We start from the raw sequence: 27,766 nt of genomic DNA, 5'->3' as shown, positions 1-27,766 counted from the left end.
AGACATTCAGAGACATTCAATACAGATAGCCACCCTCAGCATGTTTGTCACCCAGAGTGACAAAATTGAGACTGGAAACACAGGTATCAAAAAGCTATGTTAGAACCAGGACCATACTGCATATCTTTTCTGCACATTTATGTGCAAGATAACATAAAGCACCAATTTTCCATCAACATTTAATTTGCTTATATTGCCTTTTTTATTTATTTTCATACAGCTTATGAAAACCATGGCATACCACAATCTAGCTTTAAAAAACTTCTTCCTCTTCTAGAAATTTTTTTAGAAACTTTTTTTCTTCTTCTTTAACAATATTATTGGCTCCCCCTTTAAATTATTCCCTCTTGTTGATACAATTATTTTGGTATTGAAAATAACTGCTGTAGAAAAACAATGAAAAAAAATTCAGAAAATGTCAGTGAATACTTATTTACAAGACCATAAGCAACTGAGAAATCTGTCAGAAAATTATAGCTTCATTTGATGCTACATGAAAAACTAACACATTGAGTTGCTCATTATCCTGTTTTAATTAATGTTACTGACTTCAGGGTCAACTTAATATCCATCTCTTATAAAGCAGTGTGACTGTTATGTTCTCAATTTGGTGTCCAACAAATGCATACTGCTAAGCTATTTGTTAATGTGCCATTCATCTGTACTGTGCCACCAATGTTATCGTCCTCATTTCACTCTGACCACTTACAATGAAAACTGTTCTTCATTTCTCCTGCAACCTCACTTGCAGAATAGTTGGCCTCTGCAGTGACGATTTATGTAGGATGCACATTCAGAGTTTACACCCTGCATTTTTCCCCCCAAAACTGCACTCTTCTTTGCTGTACACAAAAGCACAGTTTTCTGAAGACTCTTGCTCAGTATTCCTATTTAGACTGAAGCAGCCACATGCCAGGATGTGCTTTAGTAACAGTTGCTTGCTTTGAAATGCGCTTCAACCAGCAGCATTACAAAGTTTTTCAGCAATCATCCCCAAGTCCCCAAACAACCTACAGTTAGTTTGCACTGATTCTGAAATTATTCCAGTTTTTGGGTTTTTTTTTCGTACTTGCTAACTGCCTGTCAGAAAAGATACGGTTGAAGCAGAATGTTTGCAATTGTTTACAGCTTGAGACAGCTGTTATATCTCTTGAGTATGTGCCTTCAGGGCAACGGCTCCCATAAATTCTGTATTTTCAGCACCAACTCATCCCAAAAAAGTTTTCTAAAAGCAATCCCAATGTTTGAATTAGTGGCCTCTGTATTTACTAAAGGTTCATTAGGGTGTTGAGGGCCTTCCTGTTATAAAGTCTTCTTCCTTTATTGGCTCTCCCTCCACCGTGTTTTAAGCTCCAAATCACCTTTGCCTTAACACAGAACATACCTCCAACAGTTTTCACAGCATTCCACTGACCTCCACATTCTTCAATTTCTGTGCAATTTAACAGTCTAAAATCCATACGTACAAGAACTCAGTAAGGGCAAAAAAAAGGAATGTTCTTTTTAAACTCAGGTAAGACAGCTGGTTTATAGACAAAACTGACCACTACCCACAACCTGAACTAAATTTTCCAATAGCTTATTCTCTTTGAAATGCAAATAACTGTAATTTTTCCATGTGCTATATTTCCTCCTTTCAATTCTAGAAATACTAGAATCAGCAGCCTGCTGAATAGAGCCCACTTAACTTCAGGCTCTTCAGATTCTGCAGTAATACAGATCATAGCCTCATCTACTGGTGCACCAGTACACCTCCTTAAGGAGGGAGTACGTAGCAGCCAGCCCCACCATAACTCTCTCAGCTGCTACCTAAAGTGACATGAATGCATGGCCTGAATTCCTGAAGCATTCTAACTCACACCATAGTGTTGGAAATGACCAAGAAAGACTTTCAGCTGTACAGGATGGCATGATAACTAACACTGGGTGTGTAATTGTTCAGGTGATAAAGCACTTGAGAAGACATTCAAAGTAATGTTCTAGAGCTTTCTGGACATACTTATTTTAGGGGACAATCAGTCCTTGATAAAACAGCGTTGTGGCATTTAGATGCTTGTTCAGTCATTAGTCTTTATTCATGTTAATACAGTGGTCATGCTATAGTGTTTTGCCATGCATATGAAGAAAACCCTTTGAGCAACCTTTGAAGAGGTTACTTTGATACTTATTGAGAAAGGTAATCCAAGCAAAAGAAAGCAGGTCCCTCCAGATAGCTGTGCATGCACATGTTGCCCAAAACACACCAAGAGAGAAGATAGCTCCAGAACATCACAACTTCACTAGCTTCTTACTACATGTTCCAGTTATTAGTCATTAACATCCACAGAAATATGAAATGGCTGAAGTGGACAAATGGAAGAAAATAATGCTCAATTTCCTGAGGCTGACAGCTCATTCAACACGATTAGTTTAAGCCAAACATCCAAGTTCCAAGAGAAACTACACAATGACAGGAAAAAGGCAGAACTCTCATTTTAAAAAATGCTGTCTAATACTACATGCAATACTTCTCTTCTACTAGCCTACATGTCAATGGGGTCTTTTGTTTGAAACATTATTATTCTTTTTTTACGAACAATTTTGTTCCCTACAGTCATTCCTTCTCTTCTAATATGTATTCACAGCTCAGGGAAAAACAATTCCAGGCATTAAAGCCACAGGAAAAGAATATGTGAAAAATCCAGAACTAATTTAAAAGTTTTCAAGAATTGCCAGACAATCATGTTTATTCAATGCGAAAGAAGTAGGATACCAGATCTTTAAAAGTGGCAGTTCTATTGAAGCTTTGTTCTTCAACATCATATCTGTAGCAGTGCCAAGTCAACCCACAGTCTGTAATGTTTCTTTCCACTAGAAGTCCACCAGATTCTCTGTGAGCACAGACCAGTATATAGCAGTGCACAAAAGGACAACAGGGTTGGCTACTTATTAAGGTGGCACACGAATATTTGACCACTAACCTGGCTGTGTTAGTAACTGTGTCTACCACTGTATTATGGAAAACAGTGTCACATTTTCTCCTAAAAAAGGCACCATGCGATCTCCATGACATTGACCATTCCATAACTGGAAGGTTACTGGCTGGTTCATGTTTTAGCAAACTAGCAGTGCAGTGGCACAGACTTCAAAAGGGGCTTGGCACCCATAAAGTTTGGAATTGAGGTGTTCTGAATACACAAGCGAAGCACAGGACTCATCAATCCCATAAACAACCAGCTAGAAGCAGAGAGTTTGAATTTATTTATTTTATAAAGAAGAGGGGAATGAACAAGCAGTCAATAATTACTTCCCTATATAGCATTGAAGTTATTACACATTTTTGTACTGGCAACCTCACATATCGTTACCTGGCACACAGTGACAAATTGCTGATCATTTCCAGCTGCCAACACGATGTAACCATCCTTGGTCTTAAAAGCCTAGAAGAACAAAGGGAGTCGATAAGCTGTGACAAAAATATGAAATAGAACTTCTAGGTGATAGTTTGTAAATAATGTTCAAATGCCTTCCTTAAATTAACATTTCCATCCAGACTCTAGTTCTATAAAAGTGGCTCACTGTCAGTGTTTCCAAGATCGAGCTTCTGGGGAAAACAGAAATTCTACTCTAGCACCGAGGATTTATGCACATATATACATATATATACATATTTAACAATAACTTCATTACTGCATCTTTATGCTTTATGTTTAAATCACCTCCACTGAAGATTTTCACTGGGACCAAGAAAATCTGTAACTGGCACTAGCCGAGCGTTTTCCCACTGCGCATCTTCCAACAATGGATAATGCAAATGGATTCTCCTTTCTTCCACTCTTCTCCTTTATTCCTGCTGCAGTTATCAAAAGCAGTTGGGAAAACCTCTTTTGCTCTTCAGTGGAAGAGGACAGCACAGCTCATGCACTAATGGTGACTCACATTAATGTCTCACAGAGAGAAAAACACATCTTCCATTTGCTCAGATCAATTTTCTCATCAGCTAACACTGCCTGATCCAAAGCTGGAACTCTTACTATACATTTTGGCTTAAAAAAAACACATAGGTAAGTGCTCTAGTGTAGAAACAATAATAATCATCTCCCATCAGTGTGGCTTACTCTACTTCACAAACAGGAATCTGTCAGTCCAATTTGCAAGCTTTTGAACAGAGACAACTGCATCCATGCCAGTAGTCTCTAACCACTTGACTCAGTCAAAGTTTTCAAATTCTGTGTGGCAAATTATGTCCACTGAAATGAAAGAAACTGCACATGGTATTTAGGTTACCATTTGTTTACTTCCTCTACATTTCATTTCCTGAAAAATAATATCAGTCACTGATTATGTTTATGAAAGTATTTTTCAGAGATTTAATTAAGCACTTGGATCTAAGATTCATAGCAAATAAAGATGAGATTCAGCAAGCGTTGAGAGCCAAGCATGCAAAAAAAACAGTCACTGACTTGACCACAGGACAGTAAAAGTCTAGAAGCATGCATAATACATAGGTACTGTATACTCACACTTAGAAAAGCAGTGAGCAGAGAAAAAGTTGGGGAAAACAATACAAGAAAGAAAGTTGTACATAATTGCATAAACATTTTTAGCTAATATACATGCAGATTTCTGTCTAACAGTCATGACACAGCCTGCTCTAACAATATGTAAGAAACATTCATTTGATTTTTTTAGAATGCATGCTTTTTAGTAGCAATAGTTATGAACCAAAGCTGCCACTACAGCCTTACTACCTTCTCTTTTATGTATAAAAGATCTATTTCCTGACCCCCCGTACCCCAATCTGATCTGCTTTCACTGATGCTCTGAAGTCTAAAAGCGACTGCATACATTTCACACCAATTATGGTGTAAACACACACATCTGTGTGCATATGTAACACAATATAGCTTTTATTGGTACGACCACCTACCACTTCCACTAAACACAAATTCTTTTACACGTTCTTTATACTTCCAGTCTGAATGTCTGTTACAGACTGCAAAACCCACATGCGCTTACATACAGATCCCATTTTTTCACACTCCAAAATCTACTCTTACTGGTGACATGGGCAAATCTGAAACAGCTTACTATTTATAAGAGGCTTCTTTTGAGACTCACATCTATGCCAGAAGGCTGTGATCACACAATAGCTGCATGCCACCAGGAGACATGCGTCTGCACCGTGGGCTGCCTGGGGAGCAGCGGAAGTCACTTGAAATTTCAGGGCCTGGCTATTAGCATTTGGGCTTCAGTGGCTTTGTGGAATGTGTGGGAAAAATGATTATTCTTAATTGCACTGTATGTCTAAAAAGCCAAATCAACAATCATGTCAACCTAACACAACAAAAATGATATCACAATAAACACAGCAGTGTCTTTTTCCACGAAGCTTAACTCAAATGTCTTCAGCTGCTATTTTAAGCTTCCCATTACAAAACGACTGATAATTTGTCAGTCACTGCTGCTGATAAAGCAGAAATATCCTAATGTTATTAGCACAATATTGATGCCAACATTTTATGATGATAACAATGGTTTTATTCATGACCCACAAATGTACGCACACTACAGGTTACCACAGGTTACTGTCTGGTCACAGAAAGCTCCATAATATTACACAAAAGAGAGTAAAAGCAAAGTGCAAACAGACGTTAATGAGATTTTGTTTTGATAAACTACTGTCTATCACATCCAATCACTTCATATTAGTGCAATACAAGGCCCTACACATGCAAGGCAAAAGTCTTTTTACCCTTCCGCTTCTTGTAAAGAATGAAGTCTTCTGAGAAGATTATATAGAGTGTGATCACAGTTTAAACTGTGACTCCTGTGTACTATATATCCCGAGCAATAGAAAATACCCTTGGAGAAGACAGGAACCAAAAACTAGACTGAAGAATTAGTTCACACTTACTTCGTGACAAAGATGGGAAGATTGTGCGCACAGCAGAGGAGGTTTCAGCATGATTTGATAGGCTTGGAAAAGAGCACCTGAAAATTTGCTTTGAACAATATGCATACAGAACACCATAGTAACACATAGGTGTTGAAAGACAGAAGTCAAGACCCTGTGTGTGAATGCATCAACACCTGTCATCAACTAATGGATGACGAAGGACATCATTAAGATTCGGCAATCTGAACATCCCACCCTGTATATCTAAGATAACTTCATGTGCCAAAACTCCTTAGACATGTGGAATATAGACTCTATCCAAGTTCAGAAATGTTCCAAGTGGTTTACAAGTATTCTCTAAAAATGCTATATAGACTACACAATAAGGATGCAAGAAAAACTTCACCAGTTTATTGTCAGAGTGAGCAAAGACCAGTTTAGGTAACCTGAGGACAAACAAGCCAGTCTCAGCATGGCTCTATGCCAATAGAATTATAGAATCCTAGAGTCATTGAATGCTTTGTGTTGGAAGAGACCTTCTAAAACCATCTATGCCCCACCATGGGCAGAGACACCTTTTACTGGATGAGGTTGCTCCAAAGCCCCATCCAACCCAATCTTGAGCACTTCCACAGACTGGGCGTCCACAGCTCCCCTAGGCAGCCAGTTCCACTGCTTCACCACCCTCATGGGGATGGATTTCCACTTTACATTTATCTATGCAAATTTACCCTTTTTTGCTTTAAACCCTTGTCCCATCACTACAGGCCACTAGTAAAAGTCCTTCTCCGTCTTGTAAACTCCTAGATATATCAAAAGGCCGCAATAAAGTATCCCAACAGTTTTCTGCAGGCTAAAATCTCACAGCCTTTCTTCATTGCAGGGGACTTCTATTCAGCCAAGCTCAGACAAGTCTGGATTCCCTAGGGGTGATGGCGCTCTCCAACCCCACTGGGCACCAGTTCCAGAGTTGTCCATGCTGCAGTGTGGGCTTGGTGCCTCTCCTCCTCCCACCACGGAGCACTTGTGAGAAAAGCCAGGCTTCATTTTCCCCCCTGCTCCCAGCAGCAGCTGTAGGTAGCACTCAGACCCCCCTCTGCTTTCTGTCCTTAATGCTGACCAAAGGCAGCTCCTTCAGCCTGCCCTGGGATGCCAGGTGCCCTGCCCCCTCCCCAGCTCCTCCAGGCCCTGGAATGGGCCCTCAACCCACATGGCAATGTCTTTCCTGTTCTGGGGAGATGAGGATGGAACACAGGAATCCACAGAGTTCCAAAAAAACAGAGGAACATTTATTATTTTGATTATTTTTGTGGGTTCAGGCTTTTTTTAGTATTGTTCATTCTGTTTTTCTTTTTTTTTTTCCAATCATTTATTGTCCAAATGAACAAGAAGTCCCTCATGCTGAACACCAGCCTTTTTCCTATGAGAACCAAAGTCTTCTGCTTCTCTATGAGAACAGCCACCTTTGTCACTTTGACAGCTCCTCGCAGCCCCAGGCAACTCAGGTCCCTCTGCTGGAATCCTCCAGTCACCCTGGCACAGCAGCCCACTGAATGCCACTCCCTGCCCTCCCTTCTTCCTCTTGGTGAAGAAGAGATGAGAGGTCTTATAGTGAGGGAGGGAGAGAGGACAACAAGGATGGGCTCATGGGAGCCTTGACTGCCAAAAGAAGAATTCCCAGGAAATGAATGTCCCACGTGAGCCTGCAGAGTGGTCCTGAAGTTGAGGTTCCCTCGGTTAACAAGGAATTTACGGAACAGAAGGTTCAGTGCCAACACTGAGGTGCCCATTTGGGGGGGGTGAAAAGGACCCCACATCGCTACTCCAATGGTAGTGTTGGGTTCTGGGTCTCCTCCTTCATTGCCTGAGAGCAATGGGTCAGCGATGGTTCTGCCCTGATGGAGGTTGATCTATTTCCATCAGCTCTTCCTCCACTTCTGCATCCACTTCCATGGGCTTTTCATCACCCTCAGGCAGGCCCACCTCCATCAGCTTAACGGTGTGGAGTTTCCCATCAACTGCCTCATCTTGGTAGGCAGGCAATCCATCATGCCTCCTCAAAAGAAAAAGCAAGCAGCTCTGAAGCTCCAAGTTAAGTCACCAATGGCATTTGTCATTCAGTGACTGCAGTTGTGGACACAGGGTCCCCCTATTTACTCAGAACAAAGCCTGTGAGGTGACTTATGACATCAGCAGGACATGCCGATGGCATTCAACAGTGTCTCATGGTGATCAAAACATGGCACTGTTGGAAGTTGGGGCCTACAGCCTGAGAGCTGAAGGAAGAGGAAGAGTGGGAGAGCTGAGAACCACTTTCATTTTTTAAATCTTTTCAGCAATGTCCCTAAAGATCACTGTGAATGTCAGAGATAGACAAATAGTGAATTCCGAGATTGAGCGAGGGAAGAAAGACCATTTTTGAATAAGAAATGAAAATACAAGGCACAGAGGTGTAAAAAGATATTCAAATGTTATTGCAAATGTCATGAGCTATGCAGACTGCCTAGTGATTACAAACAATTGAGTATAATGATGTCTGATCTTGTGGCCATCAGATATGTGTCAGGATGCACAACTGGGAAGGCTGACACGATCTCAGGTTAAAGAATGTCTTAAAATAAGTGGAGATAAATGAAGGCCCACTAGGGTTGTCTCACGATGCACGTGCTTGGCATTCTTGCTCATACAAGTAAGTCTATCTGCAGACTTGTTTTAGTGCCTCTGCGCAACTCTAGACTAGCATCAGCATCTTGTTGAACTTGTTAGCCACATGGGGAAAAAGAGAATGCCTGGGAAGAAATATGCACTAAGAGATCTAAGAGATTGGAATGGCCTTAGATTCCAGAGTTAGCTTGGTCTCATCATTCTGCATACCATATATTTCCATCTCACTGTTTGTTTTTCTTTTTTGTTTTTTTTTTTTTTGTAATCTCTGATGCAAATGTGAACACCTCCTGAACACACCAGCATCATGAAGGTACAGCTAGAACAGTGAATACAAAATCATAGAATCACATAGGCTGGGCAAAATCATCAAGTCCAACCATCAACCTGATCTGCCAAGTCCCATCACTAAGCCATGTTCCTTCCAAATTTCTCTTAAATACCTCCAGGGAGGGGGACTCTACCACTGCCCTCGGCAGCCCCTTGAAATGTTTGACCACTGTCCCCATGAAGAAATTCTTCCAATTAAGCTTCCCCTGGTACAATCTTAGATCACTGCCTTGCATCTTATCATTCATTATCTGGAAAACAAGACCGACACCCCCTCACTGCAATCTCCTTACAGGTATTCATAGAGAGAGACAAGGTCTTTCTCATCCTTCCCTTTTCCAACCCCATTTCCCTCAGCTCTTCCTCATCACCTTGTTTCCCAATCCTTTTACAAGTTGCACCATGGGGTTACAATAATCCAAGTGCAGCACCCCACATCTAGCCTTACAACCCAATGATACAGCCTATCCATGCAGTGGATCTATCTATCACTCTGCAGTGCCCCCACACACATCAACAATCCTGCCCAAAGTGGTGGTTTCTGCAAACCAGAAAAAGCTAAAACAATTTTTTCAAACAAAGTTTTGAAACTTAGAAACTCACCAACACTTTAAAAGATTCTCATATACTACTCTTTCCTTCCCTCTCCACTTTCCAATTTGCAGCAGTCTCTGCTCATGAACAGAAATCAATGAATTCATACTCGGCAAAACACTCTGGGACAGTGCAAAGGTCTCCATTTACATGCTTGAAGTATTTCCCTGCTATCAATGGGTGTGATCCCAGAGAAAAACTGGTCTCCTGCAGGCTTGGAACCACAAGGAAGTTGCAATGCTACTTTTAATTTACTGCATAATTTGTCTTCAATTACACTTTGAAGTTTCCAGCATGACATTCAATTCAACGTGGAGGTCATTTAAGGACAAGAATTCTCTATTCTCAAGGCAGATTAAAGACAATTAAGAAGGTGACATATTCAAAATCTTTCTGACCTGCACAGAGATTTTCTTCTTCTACCAGCCAAATGTATGTACATACATAGATCTTTTGTCACTCTCCATCCCTATCAAACACTGCTTCACAAATTCTAAATAGCAGGAGATCCTCAGGTTTGTTTGGGATCCATAACAGTTTCTTTCCTTCCAGATGGGATTAACTTGGCACACTCTTTCTCTGCCTTTACACTGGTTTGAAAAAACAAAAACATCAGCTGTTCTGCAGTACCACTGGATACCCTTTATGCTTTTTTCTTTTGAGGGAAGGGCAAAATCCTTTTATTAAAACTTAATATTTAATTATACTATAACAAATGGGAACAAGACCAAAAAAGTTTGGTCAGAGGTAGTTCTGAGCAAGACATAAATCATACAGACCACACACTTTGAAACTATTTGCCTACTTTGCACTCTCTTCCAGTGAAAGCAAACAGTGAAAATAAAAAATGTAAATTTCATGGACTGTAGTAATGTATGCTGAATGCTCCCACTGAGCAAATTGAAGACAGGCATTCCAAACAAAGAATTCCCTTTCTTTCCTCTGTTTTTTTCAGCCCACACTACTCAACTCTCTCTCGACTGTCATGGCAAAGGATGCACGAAGCTGCAACTTTACAACTAAAACAGTCTTCCAGGCAGATCAGTATTAATTACGTCTGCAGCAATTCAGCTGCAGAGAATGAAGTCTGACTGCGGGCCATGAGGTGGAAAAGGTTTGTAGTGAGACTGGGACTGATGGAAAGCCAGATGCTTTGTGCCCAGCTGATCCAATAGCAAAGCCAATGAGAACCATTAAATGTAGTCTGTGGCGACTTGCATGAAGGGGTAGCAAAGTTAACACAAAATGACAGCATCACACAGGGACATCTGTATTTGGTGACATGATGTCTTGGCACTCACTCAGGAAGCATGACAGCCTGGTTCTGCTCTCAGACTATGCCAGGTTCCTATCCCATTGATGTCTAATGTGAGAAGTATAAACTGCTCAAAACAAAGCCTGCAACAAAAGCCTTTCCACTCCAGGCTGAGTCCTAACCACTATACTGTAGGCAGGACTCCTACAAATGGATGCTACACATAGATCTGTAATCTAAATGTATCAGTTAGGCATACTATTTACTCAAAGGATTTGCATAGCTGTTACTTCGTACTCAATAACGTAACGAATGTCAACTTTAGATTGCATGCCTTTGCTTTTATAGATGAAAAACTTTCCTCCCAACCATCTCAAAATAAAATAAAATAAAATAAAATAAAATTAAAAAAACCCATAAAGTACAATAAAACAAGACAATGTGGTTCCCTACTACAAACATGAGGTAGAAAAAAAAACAACCAACACACGCTGCAAGAAAATGCAACAATTTCCTTTGTTTTCCAATCTGAGCATAATATATGTCTACCCTCACCACTCAAAAACCCATTTAAAAACTCCTGGAAGAGCAGTATACCACTTTAAAGGGAAAACTTGCCACTTTCACACATTTCTAAAATATTAAATGCTTAACCCATACCTTGATTAAAAATGTCTCTCATTCTGCAAACTGGCATTTAAACCATTCTTTGCCGTTGAAAAATAAAATATCAGGCACAGAATCACATCCTCCATTGCCACATTAGTTTTCCATTAACTTTTCAACAATAGAATCACACACACACAGATGCACACAGAAAATAAATAAACTTTAATTGCAGTATCGCACTGGAGCCAGTGTAATTAATGTTGTGTCAGCATTTCCATTTAAGCCACTAGTTTCAAGAGGTTTATAGCACAGCCATAAAAATTCAGTTAGGTTGAAATTAAGCAAACAAGGTCTTATACAGCAAGCAACATTTAAGTGTATATACAGACAGCAGCCACTTACTACTTATATGGGAATTAAAATAGACGCTTACTGATTTTAAAGGGCACTACTGAGCTATTTTTTAAGTAATATTTTTCTCAACATTCACAATAATCTTTCAAAAGCCTCAATCCAAGCTATGTTTTCTTCCTCTTTTCCCTTCTCACACAATACTTCACACAATTTTAAGATGGCAAACTGTTCTGTTGTTGTTGTTTCACTCTTAAATTAAAGAATGCAATGAAAACATTTCTTTTGAAAAGCAACACATACAAACACAGCCTGATCCTGATACAGGCCTTCAGGCATAATTGAAGCAGATATGATAAATATTTCTTGTACCTTCCAAAAATCATAAGATATAGCTGTATGGAAAATATGAGTAGCCAAATAGGAGGTTTTAAGAGTGCTATTTAGAACCTAATTCTAAACAAGATCCTAATTCTGCTTTCAGCAGAAACCATGAGAGCAAGATTTGTCTCATTATTTTTGTCCCTTTTCCCTCCCTGCTCTTTGGCTTTAAGTGATATTGTGGTACATTTTCCAAAGGTCAGTTCTGTATACTGACTGCCTTTTTGGTAACCCAGAATGAGCCCATTAGCCTGGCATTTCGAGCTGCAAACAGATGACGCAGTGCAAGCAAATGAACACTCACAGGATGGGCAGCCAGTGCCATTAACTTAACAGTCCTTATAACCTCCTGTCCTTCTGCATAGGAGGCTGAATATTTCTGAGCTGAATATTTCGTGGGCTTGCCTGACAACAGACCAGCCAAGAAGAGCAAGGGATCAAACTATCACCAACACTGGTGAGAATCAGCACAGACACCAGTGAGGACTTAACAATCACAGTGTGGCTGAACTGGCAGGGCTTCACAGCTTGGCACTTCCACAACTTAAAATAAACAGAACTTGTAAGTGAAATCTGCCATTTAGCTGCAGAACAGGGTGGGAACAGCCAGAGAAACAACACTTCATTTCCGCAATCTGCCTTTGCCCTATTTTGGAGATTTTTCTTCAATTCATCTCTCAAACAGTATGTGGTCCTACATACTATTCAGTAGGCACAGTATGGTGAACTGAGAATGGATTTCAAATACTTCAGTCATGACTCTTCTGTTTGCTTAATTTGTGGTTTTAAGTCAGACTAAGTAAGGTTTATTGCTTGTAGTTTGTTTGGGTTCAAACTGCTACTTTATCTCTAATCAAAGATTTAGAAATCACAATCGTCACACATTCAGGATGCACACTACTTTTAGTCCCGAATGTGTGCCAAAAAAGCACTGACAGACCATAGGAATAATGCTAGTGAGATCAATTTAAAAAGAGAAAACAATAATAATAATGTTTGATGAGCGGAGCATTACTCCTTTTCCTCTTAATCTCCCAATGCATTTACAATAGCCTTGCTTACAACCATAAAACTCAGTCTTCAGCTCTTCTCTAATATCCTTTTGTTGTTTCCCATGCATCTGAAAAATACTGACATCTTAAATCACAGTATTGCAGTTTCAATCGTCATCTACCTCAAATTTAGCATTATTTCAATTGTTATAGCTTGCAGATCTACACAATTATAAATCTAGACATTACATCTTTTGCCAACTTCAAACTGTACTGATAAATATTTAATTGGTTTATATTTAAATATTTAACCATTGTTTAATTTTGTCATTCTAGCAACCGATCAGTCAAATTATCTACTGAAAAAAGAGCTGAGGAAATTTCATAGAAATGAGAGGAAATATCATAGTAGGGCCTAGGTTGGAAGAGACAATAAAGATCATCTAGTTCCAACCCTACTGCTGTGGGCAGGGTTCCTGACCACTACATCAGGCTGCCCAGGGCCACATCCAACCTGGCCTTGAACACCTCCAGGGATGGGGCAAGTTCTCGGGACAGCCTGTTCCAGTGTCTCACCACCCTCTGACTAAAGCATTTTTGCCTAACATCTTCCTTCTTTTAATTTAAAGCCATTCTCCCTTGTCCTATCACTATTGAGCCATGTAAAAAGTCAGTCTCTCTCCTGCTTATAAGCTCCCCTTATATGCTCCCTTCAAGTACTGGAAGGCCACAATGAGGTCTGCCTGCAGCCTTCTCTTCTCCAAGCTGAACAAGCCCAGTTCCTTCAACCTTTCCTCATAGCAGAGCTGCTCCAGCCTTCGGATTGCAGGCACACACTGCTGGCTCATGTCCAGCTTTTCATCCATCAGGATCCCCCAAGTTCTTCTCCGCAGGGCTACTCGCACTGAATTCTTCTCCCAGCCTATAAAAATATCTGGGATTGTCCCAACTCAAGCGTAGCACCTTGCAGTTGGCCCTGTTGAACCTCATTCACTTCACGTTGGATCACTTTTCAAGTTTGTCCAGGTCCATTTGGATGATATCCTTCTATTCTACCAACTGCACCACTCAGCTGAGTCTCATCAGCAAACTTGCTGAAGGCACATTCAGTCCCGCTATATATGCTGAAGAGCACCAGTCCCAAGACAGATCCCTGGGGGACATGACTGATCGTTGACCTCCACCTGCACATAGAGATGTTGACCAAAATACTCCGGTTGTGAGCATTCAACCAAATCTTCATCCACTGAACAACTCACCCTTCAAATCCATATCTCTCCAATTTAGAGATAAGAATATGGTGTGGGACCATATTAAAGGCCTTGCGAAATCCAGGTAGATATTGTTTTGTTTTGTTTTCTAACAGAGACCGTTGCCATCTATGGTTTGTAGAATGCTTTTGGATAATAGCTATCCCTTAGGAAAGAACTTGTTCTACGGGATCAACACAGCATAAAGTGTGCTTCACTCAGACTAAAATATACATCTGGTTTTTATTGACACAGCTCCATCTCCATGCACTCCCCAATCCAAAACATGACTGAGATATCAATGCTTGTAAAACTGTGGAGAAGGCAAAGGAGGAGAAGTAGGGATATAGGGAGGGAATGTAGAAAATCCCACCTTTCAGAAAAATCCCACTTTTTTTCCCTGCAGGCTCAAAAGGAAAAAAAAAAAACAACACCATGTCAGTCTTCAATCACAGGTGCCTTGTGCTGTTCTTCAACAAGAAAGCTTAATTCTTACTAATTGCTAGGTTTGTTTCAAGGCTTTCATCTTGCATTATGCTGTCACAAACTTTGAGGACCTCTGCACAACTTCTACTCCTCTGAGTCTTGAAAAAAGAGAGGGTGTGAACACCCAAATGATGATTCTGATCTCACCATACTAAAAAAGGAGTCAGGGTTTATCTAGGGAAGGATCCTGACTCTGAAGATTACTTGATGCCATAGAGGTTGATCTTGTTGGTATAGCCAGCTGATTTACTTCCCCTGCCAACCTAAACCCTTGTCTTTCACATCAATCAACCGTAGTTGCAACTTAAAAGGTTAAGAATATGACTGTATTTGTCTTTGCCAAACACTATGGCATGAGGAAGAGCAATTATGCAAAGTTACTGCATTTTTGCCACAGATAATTGCTAATGGTTATGTAACACTGCACCAGCACAGCACTCCCTCATTAACATATACTGCTTCCACTATGAAACAGAAGCAAACAAAAGAGTTGAAGGGATATGTAGATTCATAAGGGTACTATTGCTTCCCCACTACGGTGCTCATGAGATTGTTAGGATGTTTTACAGCTTCCTTTAATTATGCTACCAGACATGGAGAGGAGAAACAAAATTCATTGCAATGGCCATATTCATTATGACAACCAGAGCCTGTTCTCAGTAACAGTGGGATACTCGTTCACTCAATTTCCTTCCAATATACCCTTACTTTCATAGTTACAAAGCTTGGTCATTTTGTTAGACATTGACAAAGCTGCACTTAGAAATGGGAAAGATTGCTAAAGTTACAGAAGCATGCATGCCAGTTTTCACATCATGTTATGTACTGAAGCATAAGGCATGTTAGACAAAGACTGCATTTCTTCAACTACTTGATTTGTGTTGTTGTTTTTTTTTCTTTTCAAAGTCTGCACAAGTTAAAACAAAATACGCCAAGTGACCAAGCAACCTTAAGCTGCCTTAAAATCTGGCTTCAAATTCATCAAAGGTACAATTCAACACTGGATGCCAAAGAGAACGTGAAGTAAACTACAGTGAGTGAGTCACTGAGTTATCAACAGCCTACAGCTCTGAAAAACAAATGGAGTTTCCAGAGAACGAGACTTGTATTTTTTTCACACATAATGAAAACCCTCATATAAAACAGGAGGATAGGATAGACTTTCCCTTCCCATGCAAAAAGCCCATTCAGAATCTTTTTGACTGTAAAACTGGATGAACAGGAAAAATTACAGAAAGACTATAGTGGCATATGATTGGCTACCCTGAGTGTTTTGGGCAGTCCAAGATTTACTAGATAATTTGTGTACCTCTAGTAGAGATTCTGAAGAAACAGAGGTTGCTCAGGCTAACTGCCTTTGCATCTGTCCAGTTTGTGAACAGAGTGTGAACTGAGATCTTCCTAAACTGTTGCAAGTGCATCAATACTGGCAAATAAATATACAAATGGAATACTCTGCTAATAGAACGCACGTGTAAGATATTATTCTGTTAACATCAGTGTCTCAAAACTTGCTAGGGACACAACTGGACTTGTTCAAGTCCAGGCAAGAACTTCATCTCCCTCCTATAAATTGGAGCGAGACACCATGCTGGTACCTAAGGCTGTTTGGATTAAACCTTCTTGGACAGCAGTGTACCTCCATTTGTAAAGCAGCAGCCATCCTCTACTTCAATGCATTTGAAAACATGCTGCCAGTCTGCAAGTCACTTTAGGAATCATAAACTCAGGGAACAAGGAGAAAGAATTCAAGAGAACCATGATTTCAGTTGACGATTTTCTACATTTACACTGCTACATTGCCACCTGCAAAATACAGTCTGCAAAAGGACTGACAGCTTCAGGAGACAATGACTTGTTTCTCTTTCCCTTCTCACATCATCTAGAGGGATGTAAAGTTTTAATTTTTTTAAAAAATGAGAATGATGTCCAGATTATATCTATGTAAAACACTCTTCTCTCGCATTCCTCTTCATGGACTTTTTATCCACACGACTTGAGTTTGTTTAACTGCCAAATGCCGTCCTTTCTGAACAGAGAGCAGACCTTTCAGACTTTCACTTCAAAAGGTAAACACTATTTCCGGGAAGTCAGCATTTCTCAGTCCTCCAGATTTGAAGCAATCACAGAAATACGTAATTCCACAATCTCAGTAAACGCCTCCGTTACCTGTAAGCAGTCCTGCTAAGAAGGACTTAGTGTACAGAGTGTATCAAAGATGATCCAAGAGCTGGAATACTTTTCCTATGAAGAAAGGCTGAGGGAGCTGAGTTTGTTTAGCTTGGATAAGAGAAGGCTTCAGGAAGATCACATTGAGGCCTTCCAAAGTTTAAAGACGGTTTATAAACGTGAGGGAAATCAACTTTTGACACAGATAGACTGTGATAGGACAAGGTGGAACGGTTTCAAACTAATGGGAGATTTAGACTGTATATCAGGGGGAAGTTTTTTACTGAGAGTGATGAGGTGCTGGAACAGGTTGCTCAGACAGGTTGTGGATGCTCTCTCCCTGGAGGTGTCCAAAGCCAGACTGGATGGGGCACTGGGCATGCAATCTAGTACTTGGTCTAGTAGCTGGAGCATGACAATCTCTGAGATCCTTTCCAACCCATGATTCTTTAAGTACTAGCTGTGCACACATGCAGTAAGCTCTTTATAAAGAATATCTTCCTTTCCAGAGAAGAAGCTGTGCCAGATGTGAAAGAAGATAAATGGGGATTCTGCAGCTATTCAGCCTGTATTAGCTCCCTCCATAACTCCACAAGAGACCTGGGCAAAGCATGCTGCTGGCTTCCAGGGGCAACAAATTACTCTTGAAATGCTTTTGCAGTGGCAGAAATGCCACTTTGATGCCCAGAATTTCCTTCTCTTCCTAAAATCAGAGTTCTATTCTATATAGTAAAGTTCTAGTTCTATTTAGTAACTATCTTCTATGTATTTAGTAGTATCTTCTAGTTCTAGTTCTATTTAGTAAAATACCTTCAAGAGCTCTCTGTGTTTAATCCAGTGCCAGAGTAGACACAGTGCTTTGGTTGATTTGAGCATGAATTTACAAGATGGATTCTTGTACTTGGTCTTAGAAAAGTAGGTGCTCTGCAGTGGAAAAAAAATATGTAATATCATACAGAAAACTTGGCTGGAAAAAAAAAAACAACAACAAATAGAGCAGCTGGAAAAAAAAATACTGTCACAAGTAGGTCTGTCACAACAGCAGAGAAGTAAATACTGTAATATGAACGGAAGACACTGCATCAGAAATTCAGAGGGAAACCCCTGGTCTTGGAACTTGCAGTCTCATGCTCCACATGGGGAAAATCAATGGTCGTATGTGTCTGTGAGGAAGTATTTGAGGAATCCAAGGAGGGACACCAAGATGGGAAAGGCAGCAGCTTCCCTTCACTAAGAGACAGTCCCAATCAATGCTTCACTACAGAGACTATAGGAGACAACAGTGGTATAATAGTGATGGAGTTGCCAAATAAATCTGCAGCTATGCAACTCCTGCACTCAGCAATTCTCTAAAGCAATATCTTGATGGTTGAACTGTATTGTGGATCTAACATGGCACTATGATTCCACATAGCTATTTTCCCTGTCGCTCCACATAACACTGTCATTCATATTCACCAGTTTTTTTTCTCTGCCTAGCTCAGGACTTTTCTGTTTCATGTGTAAACCTTTTTCAGTGATATTCTCACTTACACTGAGATGCAAAAGAACATTTCAGTTCCCTTGTCTCGTGGGCTGTAATTTTTCAGACCGTGGGTCAGGGACCTTTCCACTTCACTGCAGCACTCAAGAGGCTTGCTTATCTGGAATGTGCATTTCCCATACCTTCAGTTATTTCTATTCAGAGAAAATTTAAACTACCATTCAGAACTCAGACTCAAGCTCCACCTGCTGCGAAAAAAAAACAAAAAACTACATGATTTTAGACTTATCTCCTCACCTTTCAGTTCGCCCACTGCATGCCTCCAAATCTCAAAAACAGAAAGGGTGCCACTGACTTGAACACCCTTGTTAAGGCTTCTGCCTGCCACTGAATGAACCAAAACACGTCTGAGAAAGTCACAGCTATCGCTCCCTCAGGTCAGCTTCACCTTATCAGATACCAGATTTTACTGTTGACTGTTGGCAGTTCACGTCTGGCTTCTGAATTGCTAAAGACTGAAGACTGATAAAGAATTGTTGATCCTTCCCTTTGGAATCCCTGGAGCAATGTCCTTAGGCTAAAATTTTCTGATAAGATTTGAGGTCATTGCCATTTCTCTGCCTTTTGCCTGAACAGTCTGGCATCCTACAGAGTAGGTAGGATCTTACAGCACTTCTGCTATCTTCGTTTCCAAGAATGAGGGGAAGCTGAAGTCTTTTAAGAAAAGCAGAACCAGAAATTCAATTATCTGTGGACATTTATAAAGCTCTGCAATGCTTTCATTGCTCTGTCAATAGTACTAATAACTACCTCCTTTATCAGTTAAGGTTCTGAGTTGCTTGGTGGTTTCTTGGTTTTGTTTTTTGTTTGTTTTTTTAATCAAATTTGTGTAGAAATATACCTACTATAGCATACCTAGAATTGTTATAAATCCTTGAAATCCAAGCATGATACTGGCTTCTTTTCATAATTCACCATCTCCATTTTCACAGAACGTTGCATAGCACGGTTTTAAGGACAACTTTTGGGAAAGAACACTATTTATTAGGATTCGTTTTATTTCAGTTGGCAAGAAAACATAAAGAAAACAATTACGACTGTTCTAAAAAGTCTATTCACCAAACAAAGGCAAGTATTAAAATAAAATCATTGTTCTGTTTTCGGCTGCTAAGAGCTGTGTAACTCATCGGTCAGGATCAAACCACCAGTGTCTACTCACAAAAGGACACGGTTATGTAAAATTAAGGCTGGCACTGCCTTATGCCCAGATACTTGAGGTTTGGATTCTTAGCTCTGAATTTCCGTCCTTATATCATCTTAAGCCAGTGAACAATAGAGTACATTAAAATATAAAAGCATTTAAATCTTGTCTATTGTGAATTTTCTTGGCCTTCTCTTTCAAGTGTTTACATACAAAGCTCTGACTGATGCCACAAAGCAACACATCATCCAAATCTTGCTGTTTTCCACATATGCTATGTTATCATTCAAGGCCGAATGAATCAGGTTTTTTTTTTCCCCATGGAATGATAACAAAGTGTTGGTTTTTTTTTTTTAATCTCATTCACATGTCTGTATCAGATCGCATAGCATAAAACTGTTTATGATTAAAAACTGCAAGATTATTTTTCTCCAAACTTATTCTAAATTGTTTTCAAATGGAAAGATAAAAAGATATCTGGAAAGAACCTTCCTCAGCATTACCAATCCCTTTGTTCTTCTCATTTTATAAAGATTACATGACTGAAATTCTCTACCAGATTCACTTCAGTCACTGCAAACCAGCTTTAAAGTCAACAATAAAAGGACACCATCTTATAAATTAAAACCAACTTACACATGCTAAGTAAGTCCTCAATCTTGTGTTCTGTTTTTTTATGACAATACTAGTGAATTAAGATATAGGAGCACACACACACAAAAAAACAAACTATGAAGAAGATGAACAAAGCCATAAAATAAAATGGTTATTAGTGAGAAATTCTACACCACTGAAAGTTTTAAACCTTTGCATTTTCCAGAGGCACCTGAAGCATTAGCTTATATGAAATAAGGTAGTTGGACAGCATACTCTCTGGTCTTGGGACATTAGCAGCAGAGCCAAATGTATCAAGAAAATCAATGTAGCTCTAGGTGCATCCAATAGAACCAACGGATTATCCACAAGTCAGCTACACAAATGTAATACTCAATGGCCCTGGGAATTCACAACAGGAGGTTCAATAAAGAAGCAGAAATTAGGATCAAAGATTTTGTTACATTTAAATAGGGTTGGACTTTCCCCAGTATAGTCTTCAACTTTTCCTAGTCATGTCTCTCTCTTTCCCTCTCTCCCTCTGTCTCCCTCTCATTTTTGTTGTTTTTTTTTTTGTTCCCTCAGTTGTCTTTTACTAGATTTCATTAACGTTTTCTGGCAAGCTATAGAGTCCATTCAGATGCCACAGCATTGCATACTCCTAATATGTTTAGATTTCTTTTCCACCTAACAGCAATATCTTTTTTATTGCTCACAATTCCAAATTTTTAAACTGAAAGTATTAATATTCCATAGAACAAATAGTGAAAGAAGAATACAGCATTGCTGCACAGAACATATGTATTTCCTTTAAGCATCTAAGTTCCATATATCAGTGCTGCCTGAGGAATAGGCTGCTGTGCAAAGCAATCCACATTACCCAACTCTATTATATTTGCATCCTCATGGAAAAACAGACTCTCTCATTAGAATGAATTTTACACTCTCTCATTTAATAATTACGTATCTTGCCCTCAACTTTCTTTTCAATACACAAAAGAACACATTCATTCCAGTTTGCTTTCAATAATGCATAATACCATTGTGCAATGCGAAAAACATAGTTGTTGTCATTTTTTTTTTAAGTAACTATTTCTGGTGGGAGCTAAATCTGGTGTCAAAATTGAAGTGTGCTTCCTCTCTACAGAGGAGATTTCAGAGAAGGAAAATTTTCCCACCCAGATTTTCCACAGTGCACACAGCTCTGGAGATACTATACTTCCAGGGTGGAGATATAAACCGCTTCCTTTTTGGCCATGCTATCATCAAGATAACAAGTGCCATAGGAATTCATGTAACCTCACTACTTAGGCATCGTTCCGAAATATATATATATACAGAGGATGTATAAACAAATACATTTGTTTGTTTGTTTTATTTTTTTCTTCTTAGCTAATAGCTATTGGGTGATAGCAGCCGGCCTAACTTGGATGTCAGATATCGATTTAAGGACATATATTCTATATTATTTACATAAACATTTATGTAAGATGCTAAAACTTTATTTTACAAAATAAATATTTTTCTCTGACTGCCACAAATACTGTAGCGAGTTATGCTAAACAAACAAAATATGTTTAAATAAATGGCTGATCAGCAACTAAACAAAAGATTTCTAGCAGAGCTTCTTTCATATGCTTCAGGATGAACTTTGTACTTCTTTAATAATCAGCAGAACAAATAGTTTATGTGGTAACCCTAACTGGCAGGAAAACCAAAAACTATTTTGTTTTATTGAGATAAATGCAGCTACAGACACTTGGTGGCCAAGAGGACAGAAAGCTACAGCAAAATTCAGTTCAAAGTTCTTTTAAAATGCAATTCTGCTGATAGGTCCAGGTTTTGTACAGAACATGCATCTTAGTTAAAGAGAGACTTCCCTTGTTCCATCTTAGAATGACTAAAGGTAGCACTAGGCTTAATATGTCCTTACTAAAAACAAATCTTGCTCCTGTTCAGGCTGTGAATCTCTGTGCGTATCTCACGTATGAGAGGAGTCTCCAGTGCTGCTGTAATACAATCTACTGAAAGCACTTGATTCATCTCATGTTCTGATTTTCTTAGAAGCCAAATAAGCTCCCTCTAACCTGACACTTCACTTTTACCAACAGTTTAGGAAGCAAATCCAAGCCTTTTCTGACAGCAAAGCTATGGTAGAGCAATTATTGTGATAGTAAAGCAGTCTAAACTGTAAAACAAATAAATGTTTTGCTAGTATAGCCCATCTGAGCTCCCACAATAGTTATGTGCCATCAAAGTAACCCCACTTGCAGTACAACCATTTACAGCAGAGCTCCTGCCAATCTGGTCATGTGAACTGTGATATTTTTCTCACAGATCTCGACACTATAACTAACTTCCAAGAATCACCAAGCTTGGTTTGTGAAGCAATTGCAAAGACCCTCTTTTTCCATGCCTCCATGTGATAGGAGTTTTTTGTGAGATGGAAAGGTTAATATAAATCCATCAGCCCAAATGCCCTGCTGTCAACTGGAAGAAAACACTGCAAAAAAATACACAGAACAATAGTCAAAGGAAAATGTCACCGCATTTCTACCATAGGAAGAAGGATTAGGGGGTGTGTAGTAATTTTTGTATTACCATTATTTTTAAATTAACAGTGTCCTGCTTTCATTAATTACAAGAAACATTTGAGTCAACTGTTCCTGGCTTGGATTAATTTCATGATTCAAATTATCCTGAATTTACAACACATTTGTGTGTGTTTCACATTGGGACAATTTTCATCTCAGTAATTTAAGAGCTACAATCTGTTTCATTTGATTGTATTCCATTATGCTTTGTTCTCATATAATAACTACCCTTCAGACTTCAAAAGGCTTATCACATTGAGCTGCAGTTAAAAATAAGAAAGATTGACTTCAAGAGAGTGTGACAGAGCTGGATTTTCTTGTCTTCTTTATTCACAAAGAAAGCACTTGGGGCCACTCTGTTTCACACATCTGCAACAAACTTGATAGAGAAAGTGTGAAAGTTTTTTCCTCTTGGACATACGTCAGATATGGAAGAAATGCAATTGCTTGATGGAAAAGTAACACAGTTCTATGAAGCCATACAATTAATACAAAAAGGTCACAAGTTAGCAAAATTTACCAGTAAACTGTATCAATCCAGATGGATCTTTCATTACCTATTTCCACTGCTCTGAAATCACATCAGTTCATTCACTGTGGATCATATGCTCAATAAACTCTTGCAATCAGTACAAGTTAAGCACTGGAATAGGCTCCCCAGGGAGGTGGTTGAGTCACCATCCCTGGATGTGTTTAAGAACTGTTTGGATGTGGTGCTCAGGGACATGATTTAGCAGAGGGCTGTTAGTTAGAGTAGCGTGGTTGGGTTATGGTTGGATTTCATGATCTTGACGGACTTTTCCAACCTGAGCAATTCTGCTGAGTGATTCTATGTTATAACTCACAAACAACCCCCAGAACTGTCAGACAACCCAAGCTATATAATAATGTCCTGAGCTGATTTTAGATTTGCAGATCACCATGAAATCTCAGTATCACTTCTGAAATAGTGCTTTTTGCACAGCACTCAAAACTTCTGTGCAGACTCAAATGCTTTTTGGAATACAACTAGGCCACAGAATCAAATGAGGACACTTACATGCCATTTTAATGAAAGCTTACCTACCACATCTCATAATGCATCGTCTTGGATGCTTACAGTTAATGAATCACAAAAATAACTACATCATTTTATGAATTCCTTCCTGTATCGTGAAATACTATTTATGACTGTAACTTCAGCCTGGACTGGAAACCTATATGTGTACTCATCCCATGGGGCTGAAAAGAGCATCACAAGCAATTTCCCCATTGCATACTTCTCTCCTGGTAAAACATAAAGCCGGCTGTGAGATTAAAAGGTCAGAACGACTGCCTGTCTGAATCCATTCAGCCAGTACTGCGACAGTGACATTTCAACTTCAGATGAAATCATTTGTTTATGAGTTATATTTATAGGTGTACCTGGATACAGAGAACATAAATATATAAAGAGATGTGCTTTGAGAAAAGCATACTCCCTTACATAAGGGACTAAAAATCTACAGCAGTGTCACTCCTTCGCCTTACCGAAACACAGTGTAAGTGTTTTCTATTATCATTTTGGGGAAGGACTTACTAATATTTTTTAGTGTTCAGAATTATGCTACACTGTTAAGTGGAGACAGTTCCAAGGACCTGGATGACCCATCTGAAATCCATGGGATTTTACTATACGGTGATATAATGTTCTCTCAAAAAATATTACTCTCCGAAGGGCCTGATAAATGTTTATCTTTGGCTCTTTTTCCTTCCTGTTTGAAACTGTATAGTTTCCATACTCTTCGATAAATACTTCTTTACATTTCATGTTTTCATGCCCAAGTATCTTACATTTCTACACTTTTGAAATTCATTCAGTTGTCTGCTGTGGCTACACAGATGTCACCAGATAACAGCTATTACTTCCTTGATTAAAAATTTAGCTGCTCCTAAAACATCTAAGTCATGCAACCCTATCAGATAAAATCACAGTTCCTGCTCATGTTTTATTTCATCTTGCAGTACAGCATCTTTAATAAATTGTACCAGACTGCATACTCCGGATGAAGTCTACATACAATTTTTTTCAAACTGACAGCTCCTGTTTTATTTATTAGTGGACAAAACTTGCATGGGACTCTTTAATTTTAGACATAAGGAGTTTAAAGATGTTTGGCTCATCCAATCTTTGCATTTTCTGCCAGGTCAGCAGCAGAAGGCTTTGCACTTTTTGTACAAAACCTGATAAAATTATGGCAAATGACAGCAAAGAGAAAATTAATGAATCTTATATGTATGCTAAAGTATTATACAGTCCAAAGGGGACAAAAGAAAACACAAAAACGTTTGCAAGAAAAGGGCAGGCACTGAGGAACAAAAAAATTACTAGAAACAATCAGAGGGAAAAAAAAAATCAGACAAACTACACAGATAGAAAAGAGAAGCATTTTAGAATCATTTCTTCTTCAATCATTTCTTAGGCTGCAGCTTTATGCAGTCATCTCTAATGGACTGGAAAGCTGAAGTCCAATCTGATGTCTTCAGTGAAAAGCACATGGTATTCTTAACTCAGTCCACAGAAAAGTGTGGCCCTCAATATTAAAGCCACAAACAGTGCAGAAAACTGGCTGCTCTGTTGCAGGGCAGACAAGGATCTATGCTGTTAGGGAACTGAACTTTCTTTTGCCCCAGTGTGGGTGCATCCCATAGAGCTGAGGTGAATCAGTGCAGACAACTTTTATAGCCAGTCAGGTTGATCACAAAAACAGGTTTATGCTTTCAACTCTACCTCCTTTCTCTTCTCACAAACATTTACTGTAACTATTCAGAAACTGGATCTATTCTACAAGAGTTCTATTGATTTTTATACTTGGAAGCCGGTTTCATTTGTATGATGGTATTCAAACTAAAAATCAGACATATTTGAACATACAAAATGTCAAGCTGAGGGCAATAGTGGATGAAAAGCAGTTGAACAATTTCTTTTGCTTAACAAAAAAAACCTGCTTTTATTTTTTAACATAATTATCAGGAGCTACGTTGAACCGGCTGAACAATTTTCACTGCTAATTCAAGCTTATTCTCTATTTCTGCAAGTGCACTGAGGGGTATGGCAGCTGTCATCCAATACATACGTTCAGGAGTAGAACTGGCAGGGACTTCTGGGACTGAATTTTGGTCCTACTGAAAATGTTTACTTATCAGCAGAAAAACTCACTGTAACACGGACTGCTGAAAAACAAGATAAGTTTCAAAATGAAAAACAAAATTGAAAGTTGCAGTGATTTTGAAACACGGGCTGCTTTGATTTTTTCAGAGACAAATGTTTTCCTTTTGAAACTAACTTCCATTTTAATTTCCTTCATATTTAACAGAAAAATATGTTACAAAATGGAAAAAAACTAAAATCAAAGCAAAACATCATTTCACTAATTTTAGCTTGTGGAAAATAGTCTTTTTGTTTGGGAGCAAGGAGTCATGGTACTAAGAAATAGACTTTATTTCTGCTGAGACAAAAGAAATTCTGAAATTGCAAGATCTTCACCACATGAAAGGATTCAGTTTCTTTACAACAACCCACACTAGGTGATAAACTGCTGCAGATAAAAAACACTGGAACAATCAACCCTGGCACATAACCAGTGTAACTCAGCATTGCAGCAAAGCACGTTGGAGAGCCAAAAGGAGCATCGCTGTCCCACGCTGCTGAGTGCACAGCAGGCCTCAGCCTCCACAAGCTCCTGCATGCTAAAGGGATAGTGCTGCTTGTCATTCTCTTCTACATGCTACCTGCAGGTTAAAGCTGTCAAAAACTTGAGCTCTGGCAGATGCAGCTGGAGCATCACACCGTGCAGCCCTTTCACCTTGCAGAGTGGAAGCACAGCAGGTCCCCGGAACCCACCCCTGCCATACTAATGGCTTTCACACCACAGCATGCAGAGCCAAGATGCACAACTAAATCACAGTAATGCTGGAGCAGGGATCTGGCTCACACCTCGAGTAACTCCTGATCTTTATTGCACTTTGTTTCCAAAGGGCTGGAGTCACATTCTTATTTCCCATTTGTTCCCTATAAAGTCTCCATTCAAAAATGCATTACTGAAAACATTGTCATGGAAACAGCAAAGAGTAATACTTGACTTCCAAAACAATCCTGAAGAGGTTTAGGCAGTTCTTCTCAGACCATAGCTGCTATATGTTCTCAGGCACAGCCATAACACACGTCACAGGTGATTAAAGAGAATCTCTCCAAACGTTTTTATACAAGACGTATGGCGACCCTGTTCATACTACAGGAGGGTGGGGAGCCTCTTTTGTCTTCCTGTCTCCTCTTCCTCATCTGCCAATTACTCCTGCCTACTCTTCTCTCCTAACAACTCCTTTTATGGTGCACATAATTTTCCTGCCTTTGCCACCCGGCTACAATTTTTAAAATCACACTACAATCAGCCACCGCCACTTGCATTGCCTTCCACACAACATAATGCAACAAGGCTAAGCACTGCACTGTTTTTTCCCTTCTCCTGCTGTTCCACGTGACAACAGAACTGAGGAGAGCAAGACCTTTTACTCACCTGCAGCTCTGGCTGCAGGATCATAGGATGTCAGGTCTGAAAGGACTTCAGGAGGTCTGTAGTCTCTTCCTCCTGCTCAAAGCAGGATCGCCCCGAGCTCTGAACAGATTACTTGGAGTTTTGTGATGAACCTCTTATTGAAAATCTCCAACAGTAGACGCTACACATCTCGTTTCACTGGTTGTCCTCATGGGGAAAACCTGGAACATCTCCCTACAATCCTCCTAACAAGGATAGGGCACACAAACCTATTCTTTAACTACCGTGCAGCTGACCTTACCAAAACAATGCAGTGCTGCCTAGTGGAGGAAACCATGCAGTAAGTTGGTGACTCTTTGGGCACTTCTAACAAGACTTTGAACAAGTTACTTCAGTTTTGTCTCTGCTGTCTTTTTAAGAA

At 39.5% G+C, this 27,766-nt stretch overlaps 1 protein-coding gene across 5 annotated transcripts in view; it reads right to left on the bottom strand.

The window, feature by feature from the left end:
- SUGCT (succinyl-CoA:glutarate-CoA transferase) overlaps positions 1-27,766 on the bottom strand; it is a 328,914-nt gene that overhangs the window by 205,274 nt on the left and 95,874 nt on the right. For all 5 annotated transcript variants that reach the window (XM_048951255.1, XM_048951256.1, XM_048951257.1 and 2 more), the window contains exon 10: positions 3,348-3,419. In XM_048951255.1, the coding sequence (XP_048807212.1) occupies positions 3,348-3,419 (72 nt within the window). The remainder of the gene's footprint in view (positions 1-3,347; positions 3,420-27,766) is intronic.

Source organism: Lagopus muta, chromosome 7 (genome assembly GCF_023343835.1).
Source record: "Lagopus muta isolate bLagMut1 chromosome 7, bLagMut1 primary, whole genome shotgun sequence".
NCBI lineage: Eukaryota > Metazoa > Chordata > Aves > Galliformes > Phasianidae > Lagopus > Lagopus muta.
The sequence above is the reverse complement of the archived record's forward strand: the minus strand, read 5'-3'. Positions and strand labels throughout refer to the sequence as shown.